Source organism: Papaver somniferum, chromosome 5 (genome assembly GCF_003573695.1).
Source record: "Papaver somniferum cultivar HN1 chromosome 5, ASM357369v1, whole genome shotgun sequence".
In the NCBI taxonomy this organism is placed as follows: domain Eukaryota; kingdom Viridiplantae; phylum Streptophyta; class Magnoliopsida; order Ranunculales; family Papaveraceae; genus Papaver; species Papaver somniferum.
The window spans coordinates 198,672,971-198,687,245 of record NC_039362.1 but is presented as its reverse complement, the minus strand read 5'-3'; the positions used below and the strand labels follow the sequence as shown (position 1 = coordinate 198,687,245).

The window sequence follows — 14,275 nt, the reverse complement described above, 5'->3', positions numbered from 1 at the left end:
ATTTGAGTCAATTGAACTAGTTATGGTGAAGAAGAACAAGGTTAATATGAAATGATCATATGGTTAACCTTTTGGGTTATTATGTTGAACCAACATACACGTACACTTTTGGGAATGGTTTTCACGAACCCAGTAAACGTCTACCCAAGAGTGTGTGACAAGCTAAGTTTTCGATCTAACGATTGAGAAATATTAGCTTGAATCTAAATCAGGTTTTCATCTAACGGTGAATAAGGATTGCTTTGTAACTAAGGCAAAACCCTGATTTGAAGGATATATAAAGGAGACATCTAGTATTGTGCAAAACTAATCCCCACACGTCTGTGTGCTACTAGTGCGCCCGCTAGAGTCGATCTCCATTAACCTTTGATTTTCTTCTCTAAAATCAGGTTAACGACTTAAAGACTTCATTGGGATTGTGAAGCCAGACCGCTACTACCTTATTGTGGTTGTGTGATCTGATCTTGCATCTTCTATCGTACGAGTACAATCGATTGATTGACTTGAGATCGTGAGAGTTCTCCGATATGCAAGATAAAGAAGTCACAAACATCTTCGTCTCACTGTTTGTGATTCCTCGACAATCCGCTTGTGTAGTCAGGAAGGATTGTAGAGAGGTGATTGATTAATCTAGGCTGTTCTTCGGGAATCTAAGACCGGATTATCAATTGGTTCCTGTTCACCTTGATTTTATATCAAAAGACAGAACAAAACCTAGGGTTTATCTGTGGGAGACAGATTTATCCTTTGATAGACTTTTTTGTGTGAGACAAATCTGTTTATTATCAAGTCTGTAATTTTGGGTTGCAACAACTCTTGGTTGTGGGTGAGATCATCTAAGGGAATCAAGTGCGCAGTATCCTGCTGGGATCAGAGGCGTAGGAGTACAACTGTACCTTGGATCGGTGGGAGACTGATTGGGGTTCAACTATAGTCCAGTCCGAAGTTAGTTTGCAGTAGGCTAGTGTCTGTAGCGGCTTAATACAGTGTGTATTCAATCTGGATTAGGGCCCGGGGTTTTTCTGCATTTGCGGTTTCCTCGTTAACAAAATTTTTGGTGTCTGTGTTATTTCTTTTCCGCATTATATTTTATATAATTGAAATAATACAGGTTGTGTGTTCGTAATCATCAATTGGAAATCCAACCTTTGGTTGTTGATTGATATTGATTGATCCTTGGACATTGGTCTTTGGTACCGTCAAAGTATTTCTTGTATTTGATAAAGACGCGCTATTGTTTTTAGCTTGAGTAAAAATCAAATCAATATAGAGAGAGATATCAACTCCTTGAGATACTTTTATCCAGATTGAGTCTGACTATCTAGTTGATTCTCTAGCAAAGTATTTCGGAGTTAGTCCGTACAGATTGCTAAGCGAAATATTGGGTGGTGTTGTTAGGCCCCCGCTTTTTCAATTGGTATCAGAGCGGGCAAACACGTTAGAGACCTCAAAAGTCTGTGTTTGTGGAGATCTTACTATATGGACCGTAAAGTCTCATTTGACGCCTCACCAGGTTTAAAAAATAACCGTAGGAAAAGGTCTGATAAACTGGTTAATCTTCAGAAGAGATTGGAAGAACAAACCCGGATCTATTCTGGTCTTGTTGCAGAAATTGCAACTCTTAAGGATTTGATATCTAGTAAGAATCTCTCGTTGAATCTGAGAGAATCCAGTTGCTCCTTTCCAAATAATTGTCACTCTTCAGATAATGTTCAATGATCGTTTGTTGAGAAAACTGATGTGACTAGGAACCACTCAGACAAATGCCAAGGGTCTGGCCTTTATGGATACTCATCCGATCATCCTCTTCGACCCTGTACGTCATCTTTAAAGAGTCTGAAGACTGAAAGTAATCCTTGCACGAATGTTGTGCAACCGTGTATTACTCAAAAGGGACGTACAATACTATCAGGAAATTCTATACAGAAAAGTACCGATGGTATAGGAAATCTTACTTCTTTTCCTACTTCTTATCTTCGATGGTGTAGTGACCGTGATTGTGGCCCTTTTCTACATGTGTTAGGTGATTCCTCATTGTGTGTATCCTCTATCGCCTCCAAACTTGGAAAAGACTCTACAACCAAGACAGAAGGACATCTTTCGATAGGTTGCTATTTGTCTCATTCAGAACCAGGAAATACTGATATAACTCTGAGCAACTCCTCTTGGAAAAAATTGATTATTAATGAGTTAGATCAACTTCATAGACAAATTATGTGGAACCTTGTACCATGCAAGTCCAATGTCTATTATGAAGGTTCTAAATGGGTATCCAGGAATGAGGGAGAATGTTTAAAAACCTTCAGAGATAATCTCAGGCTCTTTTCTCAAGGATACTCACGTGTTGAAATTGTTGAGCCTAAAGAAACGATTGTTCCTATAGAATGCCTTTTAGCTATTCAATCTACTTATAATTGTTGCAGGTCCTACATGACTAGTGCTTCGGGGAACAAAAGAAGAAGAATCTCTGCTCAAGTGTCTTACCTTAAAAAACCACTATGGGATAAACAAGGGGATATTTTTGATCCCATTGTTTCTACCTAACCCTAGACGTCCGCGTCCCCATGTTTGTCTTGAGAAAATGGGGATTTGCGTCTTTTGGCTCAAGGAGTGTATTTTTGGTTATTTTTGTTTTTACCTATATATATATATCTAAAAATACAAAAGCTTTTGTTTGTCCAGGGTTTCCGTGGTTCACGAACGGTGTATTTCAAAAAACTTCTATTCCATGGCACCTGTTACTAGATGCAGCACAAGCAGGAATACAATGCTGGCAGCTAACGTAGTCAGTGTAATGTAATTTCCTCCACAGGTTTGAAGAAAGTGAAGGCTACAATTAATGGTAAAAATCCTTCCTTAAACTGGTTCTGGTAAAAAAATTCATCAAGAAAAGAAACAGCTTAAAATCTCGGATTTATGCATCCTTAGAAGATATTGTTCAATATGAATGAATGTTGTCTCAATCTACAAACACTGTACGAAAACTAGAAAAAGAACTCAGTAAGTTGACAGCGTTTTCAAAAGACTTGGAGGATTTGAATGATCCCTTTGTTAATGAAATCTTCAATAATGAGAAGGAGTTCTCTGAAGAAACTTTGGAAAAGTTCATGAATGCCTAGGATGTCTTCTTTTTGGATTAGTTAGAAGAATAACTAGTGCTTTGAATAGCGATGATTGTGACTACACATAGTTATTTTCGTTTTCATATTCTTATGATATTTTTTTTGGGTTTATTGGTATTAAATTCTAAAATTATTTGGAGGATGATGTTTATTGCAGTATTTTAATGGTTTGTAATATTGCAATAATTTTATGGGATATGTATTGTTTATGTCCGTGAACTTGAAGGTCCCATATTGCAGTCGAAAGTAAATTCGTTCATGAATCGGTATTCGTATTGATGAAAGGACGAATGGACTTTTGACATATACAAAAGTTATGCCTATGCAATCATGTATTTGGTGGAAAATAAGATAAAATCTTTTGTTCAACAAGGATAAAGTCTATTATGTCATTATGATGGAAAATAGAATAGATCCTTATATGTTATCCACGGTATTGATCTTCATTGATCCATTTTATTATGTTTTACCGTGAAGGCTCCATTGTGTGTCTTGGTAGGCTTTTAAGAGTGTAAGAAAATAAGACAATGAAGCAGCCTACATGTTATACCTGCAAGTGCACAGGGTCAGTTGTAGCTTGTGTGCAAGAACAGGGTCATTCCACAGGGACTTGAGTGTGATTGAAATCTTCTAATGGTCTTTTACTAACTGATTCTATGTGACAAAGTGACAGATAATGATTTTTGTGTTGTGTTGAAACACAACTGAGCTGTTTTGGTGTAACTGAACTAGTGACAGAAAGTGTAACTAAACAACAGAGAGCAAATGTTACTAAGGTATTGAATCCACCAATAACCTATGCTAAGGCAATCTCAATTTCAATATCACTCTTGTCCCTGGTGTAGATATCAGTGATCTTCTAGGCTTGCTGACTATCTAGATGGCAGTGAAGGTTCAAGCCTGCTGCTCATCAAAGGGTTGTTTCAGGAGGATGGTTTAGTATCACTAAGATAATTATCTAATCCTAGTATTAGTTGTCCTCTCACAAAACAAACTAACCGCAGATCAATCACTTAGATGAGTAAGCAATCCTGAAGGATAATTTATCCTAAACAGTTTTAGCACAACAAGAACAATATCTATGATTTCAACTAACTAGCAGTGGAATTGGTTTCATCTCAACCTTAGCAATTAAACTAGAACATGATAAATTTTACTGAACAACTGAAGCTTAAACTGAACATTAACTGAATTATGAACTTGAATTGAAATTGAACAGAATTTAACAGTAGATTGAGAAGTGATAGTAGAGAGCATTGGCTAGTCCAGGCCTCTAATGGGTTGTGCTCTGGCTAATCCATGCATGATTCTAACATTCACCCTTCATCTCTATTTATACCCAAAACATTCAATTAGGGTTTACAAGCATTTTCCCCAAATTTGATAAAATTAGGGTTCTTGGGAAATTGGGGAAAACTCACCATACCCTCTGAATTGTTGTCCCCTCTGCAAATTGACGCCAACCCATGCTTGTACTTCTCCTCCTCTGCTAATCCTCTACTCGAATTTCTCCCAAATTTTGTCTTCTCTTCACTGTGGTGAAACCCTGGTTATGTTTGTCTTCTTGGTAGCATCAAAAATCGATGCTAAGAACAAGACAGACACGACTAGGGAAGAGGTAGGTGATGGTGGTGGTGTCCTGGTGGAGATGGAGACGGTGGAGCAGACATGACAGTGTCTTCCATGGTCGGGGGAAGAGGAAGATGGGTTTTGGGGAAAATTGATTTGGGAAGAAGGAGATTTTTGTTTTAGGTCGATGGGTTCGATGGCTAGGGTGTTGAGCGGTACATCGGAGTCTGATGCACAGCGAACGAACGACGCTGGATGATCAGTTTTGGATGTAATTGAACGGCACGATGGGATGAAGCTTGAAGCGACCGTTGGATGATGAGATACAACGAAGCTGACGGCTCCAGATGGAGTTAGGTACTATGGTGTTTGACAGGAGCTTTGGATTTTGATGCACAATGATGAGGCGACCGTTGGATGATGAGATGGATCCAATCTGACGGTTCTCATGGAAATGGGTATGGATAATGGAAATGGATTTGGGTAAGGGTTTTGGGCCTTGGGTATGCCAAGCCCATATATTCTTTAAGAACAATTCTTCCTCTTCAAGCCCACTTCTCGTTGATCCGGCTCTTGCAAACATCATTCTTCGCTTCCTCCTAGCGAGAGTCTTTGCCGTTCCTTTGCTCTTTTCGCTCCGTGAGTTAACCAGGCTTTATTTAGTACCTAAAAATGCAAAATTAATTAAGAAAAGTATTTATTCTTGAAAACAACGAAAACACAGAATATGGGATAAAATGTAGAATTAATGCACAAAAGATGAGTTAAATGCCAAGAAAAATATATAGAAATATGTACTTTTTAGCATTCATCATGTCTTATGTTGAGCACCTTACAACTAAGTCGATTTACCTTGGATTTGTTGGTTGTTCCATAAGATGCTATATGTCGAGCATTAGGAACTAAATTAATCAACTAGTTTGGTTATTTAGTTAGTAATCCATAAGTCTTATTTCTTATGTTGAGTACATGTGCGGTTAAGGTTGTCATATTCTATGATGAACTTAGTCGGGGTTCCACAAGTTCTCTTATGTTGAGCCCAAAATAATTAAATTAATTACTTCGATGATTAGTTTGGTTGTTTGTATTCCAATTAGATTAATTATAGGTTCTCTTGTAATTAATCTAGTTGAGTTTTCATATATTCCACAAGTTCTTGTGTTGAGTATATGAAAGGCTACACTATCATGTTCTTTGGTTAATGTAGTCATATATTCCGTAAGGTTTTCCTTATGTTGAGTATCTGAACGGTTAAGTTAGTCATCTCCATATGATTGACTTAGTCGTAGCTCTGTGAGTTTACTTATGTTAAGCAATTTCAATTAAATTGATCACTTTTGTGGTTTGATTTAGTTGTGTATTCCAATTGAATTAATCATGGGTTTACTTGTGGTTAATTTGGTTGAGCTTTAGATATAGAAAATCATTCCTATGGTTTTTTGGTGTCCAATAAAAAATCCTTCTTTTCTTTCGAAATTAAGGTCACTCTTGTTGTCTCTCGGGAATGACATCACATGGGGGAGAGTTCTTTTGAACTTGTGCTTAACGGTAATATCTTGCGGGGAGTGCGGCTGTGGAATTTTATAGGGATTATCTTGTATCATAAAACTCCTTGATGAACGCTGTTAGCTTCGGCTATTAGATTGCATCTAAATTAAGTTGGTATGTATTTTTCTTTTGGTCATGAAATGTCTCTTGTGGAAATTTCATTAGGATCCCATTCTTGGACCTTTGGCAATTTTATTGACAAAAAGGGGGATAAATATTATAGTTCACACTACAAATGCATATCGTTTTCGGATCATTGTGTAAGGGGGAGTGGTTTCCATGATCGAGATGGAGTATTGACTAAGGGGGAGTGATACATATCACCGTAGTATTATTGTTAAAGTCGTGATACAATTGGACTTTTAAGTTATATAATAATACTATGACACTGTATAATAATGATCGAGAATCTCGATTTCTCTCATTGTTATATCTACGGATCTTCAACAACGATGGTGCTAAACTTACAACCTTTGGGATCATTGGAGTACTTGGAAGGACGAAGATTTCAAGGAACATTGAAGATTAGACTATGGAATAGGAGCCACTAAAGTTTATCTTTATTGTATTCCACATGTATTAATAGTTTTGTCACTAAAATTGACAAAGGGGGAGATTGTTAGAGCATAGATCGGTCAACCTCGCATGCGTTGCTATCTCAAGCATGTTTGTCAATGTTAGTGATTAAAACTATAAGTCTTGATTTCTAGCCTACATAGCTAAGTCTCGGACTAGGATAGAAAAGTGTAGTTGATCTCAAGGACTTCATGGAGATTCATCATACAACGACAAAGATCTATACAAGGAACCGTGGAACTTCATCAACAAAAAGGTATGTGGAGACTTGAACTTATCTATCACTCAAAAGTCTATCTCTTCTATCTCCTACTTATTATGAGACAAAAGTCGTATGCTATATAGACTAGATCATACACATTTGACATTTCGAGCTGAGCATTCATTGCTTATCTTTTATCTCGAAATCGTGTGTTGGTAAAGCGTTTCGCTTTGATCAAGTTTATCTTCACCTAGTCACGAAAGTCATGAAAAATTTCAATCACTTTGAGAATTGCTCCGACGTGATTCGGTCTGTAAATAACGGGTACATAGCGTCCTATGAGAATGTCTCAATGATTGAAATGAGAGTTTAGATTACATAACCATGTATTCCATGAACCGAAGTTTTCGAACTTTGTTGATCAAGAGAAATCGGGAGGATTGTGGAATTGGCTTGCCAAATCCGCGAACCCAGTCCGTAGACTCAGTCTGCAAACTGTCGGAAGTTCTCGACCGAGAATTTATGCTGGATTTTCCAAAACTCGTTTTTGTGCTAAGTCCGCGAACCCAGTCCGCCAACTGGCGGAAGTTCTCTTTCTGAGAATTTCTGCTGAGTTTAGAAAACTCAACCGATTAACTTAAGTCCGCGAACTTGTTTGTGAACTTAAGAGGTTATGATCTAAAGATGTGCTCTGAACATGAAACATTAAATTACTAAGGAATGCTTTATGCAAACCGTGGCTATAATGTTCATGAGCCGATTCAATCGAATCGAATCATCTTTATTTCAGTTGTGTCTTGTGTATTTACATAAGATCTCATAGCAATTGAATAACTCTTTAACTAGTTCATTTGAGTCAATTGAACTAGTTATGGTGAAGAAGAACAAGGTTAATATGAAATGCTCATATGGTTAACCTTTTGGGTTACTATGTTGAACCAACATACACGTACACGTTTGGGCATGGTTTTGACGAACCCAGTAAACGTCTACCCAAGTGTGTGTGACAAGCTAAGTTTTCGATCTAACGGTTGAGAAATATTAACTTGAATCTAAATCAGGTTTTCATCTAACGGTGAATAAGGATTGGTTTGTAACTAAGGCAAAACCCTGTTTTGAAGGTTAAAGGAGACATCTAGCATTGTGCAAAACTAATCCCCACACGTCTGTGTGCTAATAGTGCGCCCGCTAGAGTCGATCTCCATTAACCTTTGATTTTCTTCTCTAAAATCAGGTTAACGACTTAAAGACTTCATTGGGATTGTGAAGCCAGAACGATACTACTTTATCACAGTTGTATGATCTGATCTTGCATCTTCTATCGTACGAGTACAATCGATTGATTGACTTGAGATCGTGAGAGTTCTCCTATAGGAAAGATAAAAAAGTCACAAACATCTTTGTCTCACTGTTTGTGATTCCTCGACAATCCGCTTATGTAGTCAGGAAGGATTGTAGAGAGGTGATTGATTAATCTAGGCTGTTCTTCGGGAATCTAAGACCGGATTATCAATTGGTTCCTGTTCACCGTGATTTTATATCAAAATACGGAACAAAACCTAGGGTTTATCTTTGGGAGACAGATTTATCCTTTGATAACTTTTCTGTGTGAGACAAATCTGTTTATTATCAAGTCTGTGATTTTGGGTTGCAACAACTCTTGGTTGTGGGTGAGATCAGCTAAGGGAATCAAGTGCGCAGTATCCTGCTGGGATCAGAGGCGTAGGAGTATAACTGTACCTTGGATCGGTGGGAGACTGATTGGGGTTCAACTATAGTCCAGTCCGAAGTTAGTTTGCAGTACGCTAGTGTCTGTAGCGGCTTAATACAGTGTGTATTCAATCTGGACTAGGGCCCGGGGTTTTTCTGCATTTGCGGTTTCCTCGTTAACAAAATTTTTGGTATCTGTGTTATTTCTTTTCCGCATTATATTTTATATAATTGAAATAATACAGGTTGTGTGTTCGTGATCATCAATTGGAAATCCAACCTTTGGTTGTTGATTGATATTGATTGATCCTTGGACATTGGTCTTTGGTACCGTCCAAGTATTCCTTGTATTTGATAAAGACTCGCCATTGTTTTTAGCTTGAGTAAAAATCAAATCAAGAGAGAGAGATTAACTCCTTGAGATATTTTTATCCAGATAGAGTCTGACTGTCTAGTTGATTCTCTAGAAATTATTTCGGAGTTCGTCCATACAGATTGCTAAGCGAAATATTGGGTGGTGTTGTTAGACCCCCGTTTTTTCAATTTATTTTGTAATCCATATGTATTGATAGTTTTGTCACTAAAATTGACAAAAGGTGAGATTGTTAGAGCATTGCTCGGTCCAACTCGCATGTGTTGCTATCTCAAGCATGTTTGTCAATATTAGTGATCAAAATTATATGTCTTGATTTCTAGTATACTTATGAACTAAGTCTCGGTCTAGGATAGTTAGGAATAGTTGAGCTCCAGACTCCATGGCGATTATCTTGCAAAGACGAAGAACTACTCAAGGAACCGGTGGAACTTCATCCGACCAAAAGGAATGTGGAGACTTGAACTCGTCTTGTCACTCAAAAATCTATCTACTCTATCTCATACTCTTGAGACAAAAGTCGTATAAGTATGATAGTTTTCATACATATGCATTTGCTATTTCGAGCCGAGTTTACTCGCCTATCTTTTTCTCGAAATACGTGTAGGTAAGCTTTTGCTTTAACCATATTCATCTTTACCCGTAACGAAAGTCATGATGACGTATCAATCTTAAAAATAGCTTTGATGACGATAGTCGATTGTTTATGTATAACGACTGTTATAACATTATAGAAGAATGTTTCAATGATTGAAATGTAGAGTTGAGAATATGTAACCACCTATGGATGTAAGCATATAGTGTGTTTGCACATTAGTGTATAAATCCATGTGACGGAAACCAAGTGCGTGCATATGTGTGCATGCGGTATTGGTGAAGGAGACAGGTTGGGTACGCGTACCCGTACGCGTACTGGCGGAACTTTTCACCCGAAAAAGTTTGTTGATTTTGGAAACTAAAACCAACTCAAATCCGGTAGCTAAGGTACGCATACCCGTACGCGTACCCAAGCTAGTTATTTCTCAAATCGGTAGTTCATGGACTTAAAACAATAAATTATAAGGATTGCAATCTTTGTAAACCGTGGGTATATTGTTCATGAATTGATTCAAATGAATCAACCCAATTTTTTTTTCAATTGTGTCTATGTATAAAGACCTAAGAAATTGAACAACTCTTGAACTAGTTCTTATGAGTCATTTGAACTAGTTATGAGAAAGATGAATACGGTTAATATGAAAGCACTCATATGGATAACCATTGGTCAACCATTTGTGAACCAACCAATATACACGTTTAGGTACGGTTACTCAAACCTAAATGAATACATTTCATTTGTGTGTGACAAGCTAAGTTTCGATCTAACAGTTGAAAGATATTAGCTTGGATAAATCAGGTTTTTCATCTAACGGTGATTATTGAATGCTTTGTTACCAAGGTAACTTAGATTGCAAACCCTGATTTGAAAACTATATAAGGAGACGTCTAGCAACTGTGCAAAACTAATCCCCACACCTCTTGTGTGATACTAGTTGGTTTGCTAGAGTCGATTCTCCTTTAGTCGTAGGTTTCTTCTCGAGACCCTGTCGATTAACGACTTAAAGACTTCATTGGGATTGTGAAGCCAGACGAAACTACTTATCTTGTAGTTGAGCGATCTGATCTTGACATTTTCTATCGTACGAGTTCAATTGAATAAGTGACTTGAGATTATATCTCCGATAGGGCAAGATAAAAAGAAATCACAAACATCTTCGTCTCATCGTTTATGATTCCGCAATATCTAGTTTCGCTACCATACGATTTAGATTATTGTGAGGTGATTGATAATACTAGGTTGTTCTTCGGGAATATAAGTCCGGTTTATCAATTCGTTCTTGTTCACCTTGATTTTTATCAAAAGACAGAACAAAAATTTTAGGTTTATCTGTGGGAGACAGATTTATCTATCCTTGTAGACTTTTCTGTGTGATACATATTTGTTACTAAAGTCTTCGACTTTGGGTCGTAGCAACTCTTGGTTGTGGGTGAGATCAGCTAAGGGAATCAAGTGCGTAGTACCATGCTGGGATCAGAGACGTAAGGAGCGCAACTGTACTTTGAATCAGTGTGAGATTGATTAGGGTTCAACTACAGTCCAGACCGAAGTTAGTTTGTAGTAGGCTAGTGTCTGTAGCGGCTTAATACAGTGTGGTGTTCAATCTGGACTAGGTCCCTGGGTTTTTCTGCATTTGCGTTTTCCTCGTTAACAAAACTTCTGGTGTCTGTGTTATTTCTATTCCGCATTATATTTTGTTATATAATTGAAATATCACAGGTTGTGCGTTGTATCGATCAATTGTGAAATCCAACCTTTGGTTGTTGATTGGAAATTGATAAATCCTTGGATATTGGTCTTTGGTACCATCCAAGTTTATCTCTCTTGTATTTAATCGAGACTCGCAGATTGCTTGAGTAATATTTAAATCAAGAGATAGAGATATTAACTCGTTGATATACTTGTTATCAAGATTGAGTCTGACTGTCTAGTTGATTCTCTTAAAAGTATATTAGAGTTAGTCCATACAGATTGCTAATCGAAATATTGTGTAAGGTTGTTAGACCCCCGCATTTTCAGTAGGCGTGAATCTTTATTTGTTATACAAGTTTGTTTGATGTTTTTATCATCTTATCGTTTGTCTTTACATTATCTATTTTTTATGAATGATTGTTAGATTAATTTTGAGTGCATGCTAGATTAATCTACTAATTGTTCTAATGTAAGTGTTGAGTTAGGAGATAAGTAATCATCGAATAATTCATACACAAGTGGAAATTGTGAGACCTTGCAGAGGGATTCTTCGGAGAAATTGCGAGTGAAGATGACACCAACAAGTAAACCTTGAGCTAAGATCTTAACTACTGGGATCAACCTAATTCACAAAGCCTAAAGCGTTCTATTGCGTTACATCTTAAGTGAGCTACTACTTGGTGGTTCAGTTGAATAGAATATGACATTCTTTGAGGATAGTTCTCAAACTTGTTGCTCATTCCTTGGTTTCTTGGGCAAAGGATAATTCTCAAACTTGTGTTTGGTCTAGACCTCCAATTTGGCTCCTCCCAACTGTAGAGGCAGATTTCTAGCCTTTCTTTAGGCTGTTGATTACAAAAAAGAAAAACAAAAAGAAAAAAGAAAGAAGAAAAAAGAAAAAAATGAAGCGAAGCCAAAATTGGACATAGCCATGCCAAACCAAGTTTTTACCTTGAATTTCCATTCAATAAACGGCGAAGGCGATAGCTAATAATGTATGCTCTCGAGTCTTGTCGATTATAACGCAAAGACATACCATGAGAACTGACTAGGCGATAGGTCTCTTACAAAGACATCTACCATACATTGTGAATTGAAAATTTGGTCTTCTCTATCCCATCATGATGGTGGTTGGGCCTGAGTTTTCCCTGAGTTGATGTGTTCCTTGGCACACTGTTGGAAAAACGTGCATCTACCTAGTTCAGAAAAAGTTTATTTGGAGTTTAATTCCGGAGGCTGTGGTTTGGATTTGATGGAGGGAAAGAAATTGTCGTATCTTTTGAGGATAAGTATAATTTCAAAACGGATGGCGGTTATTAGTGACGATTACCGGACACCTCCGGGTTTGTTGAGAAATAAACCAAGATACTATGAAGAAGACAAAAAGGATCAATAATGTTGTTGATCCAAGTAGTGTGCATCAACTATGAGAGTTGATCCAATGTGGTGTGATCAAATGGTACAGTTGACATGAAGTGGATGGATAAACAAGTGTTGTTAATCCATGGTACAGTTTTTAGAAGTTTACTTGGGTTACAAGTATTACTTTTTTAAGAGTTTGCTTGCGTGAGAATTGTCTAGAAGTTTCTTGTTAGAGTTTGTTTTTGATTAGGAAAGTCTTTTTACTTGAGAGTCAAGTTTGTGAATCATATAAATAGGTTGTTAAGCCATCAGTTGAAATATATGAATTAAGTGAAGATTGTTTGAGTTTAGTCTTGTGTTCTTTTCATTAAGTCTTTGATATCAGATTTTCTACATCTGGTATCAGAGCACTGGTATCAGATTCTAGGGATGTGGGTAAGAGTTTGAGTTAGAGAAGATGACAAGTTTAAATTCAATTAAGGTACCTGTGTTTGAAGGTAAAAACTTTGAACACTGGAGGTTGCAGATGGAGAATATTTTCACATACCAAGAGGAATGGAATATTGTGAAAGATGGTTATGTAGAACAGCAGAAGGAGCTGTAGTTGAAGGAGCTGCGCAAACTGTTTTAACTGAAAACAGAAAAAAGAATTCTAAAGCTACATATATTCAACATCAAGGTATTCATGAATCTCTCATGGATAGAGTTATTTTTATTAAGCAAGATAAAGAAGCTTGGGATGGTTTGGTAAGCTACTACACAGGATCTGACAAAGTCAAGAAGGTTAGATTACAAACTTTGAAGAGAAAGTATAAATTATTGCAGATGGAAACTACTGAAACAATATCATATTTTTTCTCAAAGACATTAAATCTTGTCAATGAGATGAAGGCTAATGGTGATACTGTAGAAGATTCAATAGTTGTTGAAAAGATTTTAAGAAGCTTACCTGAGAAGTTTGAAGCAAAAGTAACTTCTATAGAAGAGTGTAACACTGCTGCAACTATGACTTTTAATGAGTTATTGGGTTCATTACAAGCATATGAACAAAGATTACTAGAGAAGACAACTGCTGCAAAACAAGTTGAAGAGGCACTTCAAAGCCAAGTTAGATGGAGAAACAATCAAGGAAAATCTAATACTGGAGATTTTCAAGGAAGATATAACAATGGAGGGAGATCAAATAATGGAAGTTATAGGAAGCCATTTGATAGATCAAGAATGCAGTGTTATAATTGTGGGGATTTTGGACGTATGGCTACTTAGTGTCCAAAACCAAGAAAGACAGTTGCTAACAATTACAAAGCAAATTTCAAAGCTAACATTGCAGAAAGCCAAGAAAAAGAATAAGAAGAAAAGAAGGATGAAAACATGCTACTTGCATGTCATACAACAGAAGAACAACCTCAACTTAAGTGGTATTTGGATACAGGTTGCAGTAATCATATGTGTGGAAGAAAAAATTTGTTTGAAAGCTTGGATGAGTCTGTAAGATCTACATTAAAGTTTGGAAACAACTCAAC

General features: G+C 37.0%; 1 protein-coding gene across 1 annotated transcript; it reads left to right on the top strand.

Annotated features, from left to right (window-relative positions):
• The first annotated feature begins 13,307 nt into the window (after positions 1-13,307).
• Positions 13,308-14,018, top strand: LOC113280533. The gene has a single exon (XM_026529144.1). It carries the CDS (start codon positions 13,308-13,310, stop codon positions 14,016-14,018), a length of 711 nt encoding a protein of 236 aa, XP_026384929.1.
• Positions 14,019-14,275: the final 257 nt, after the last annotated feature.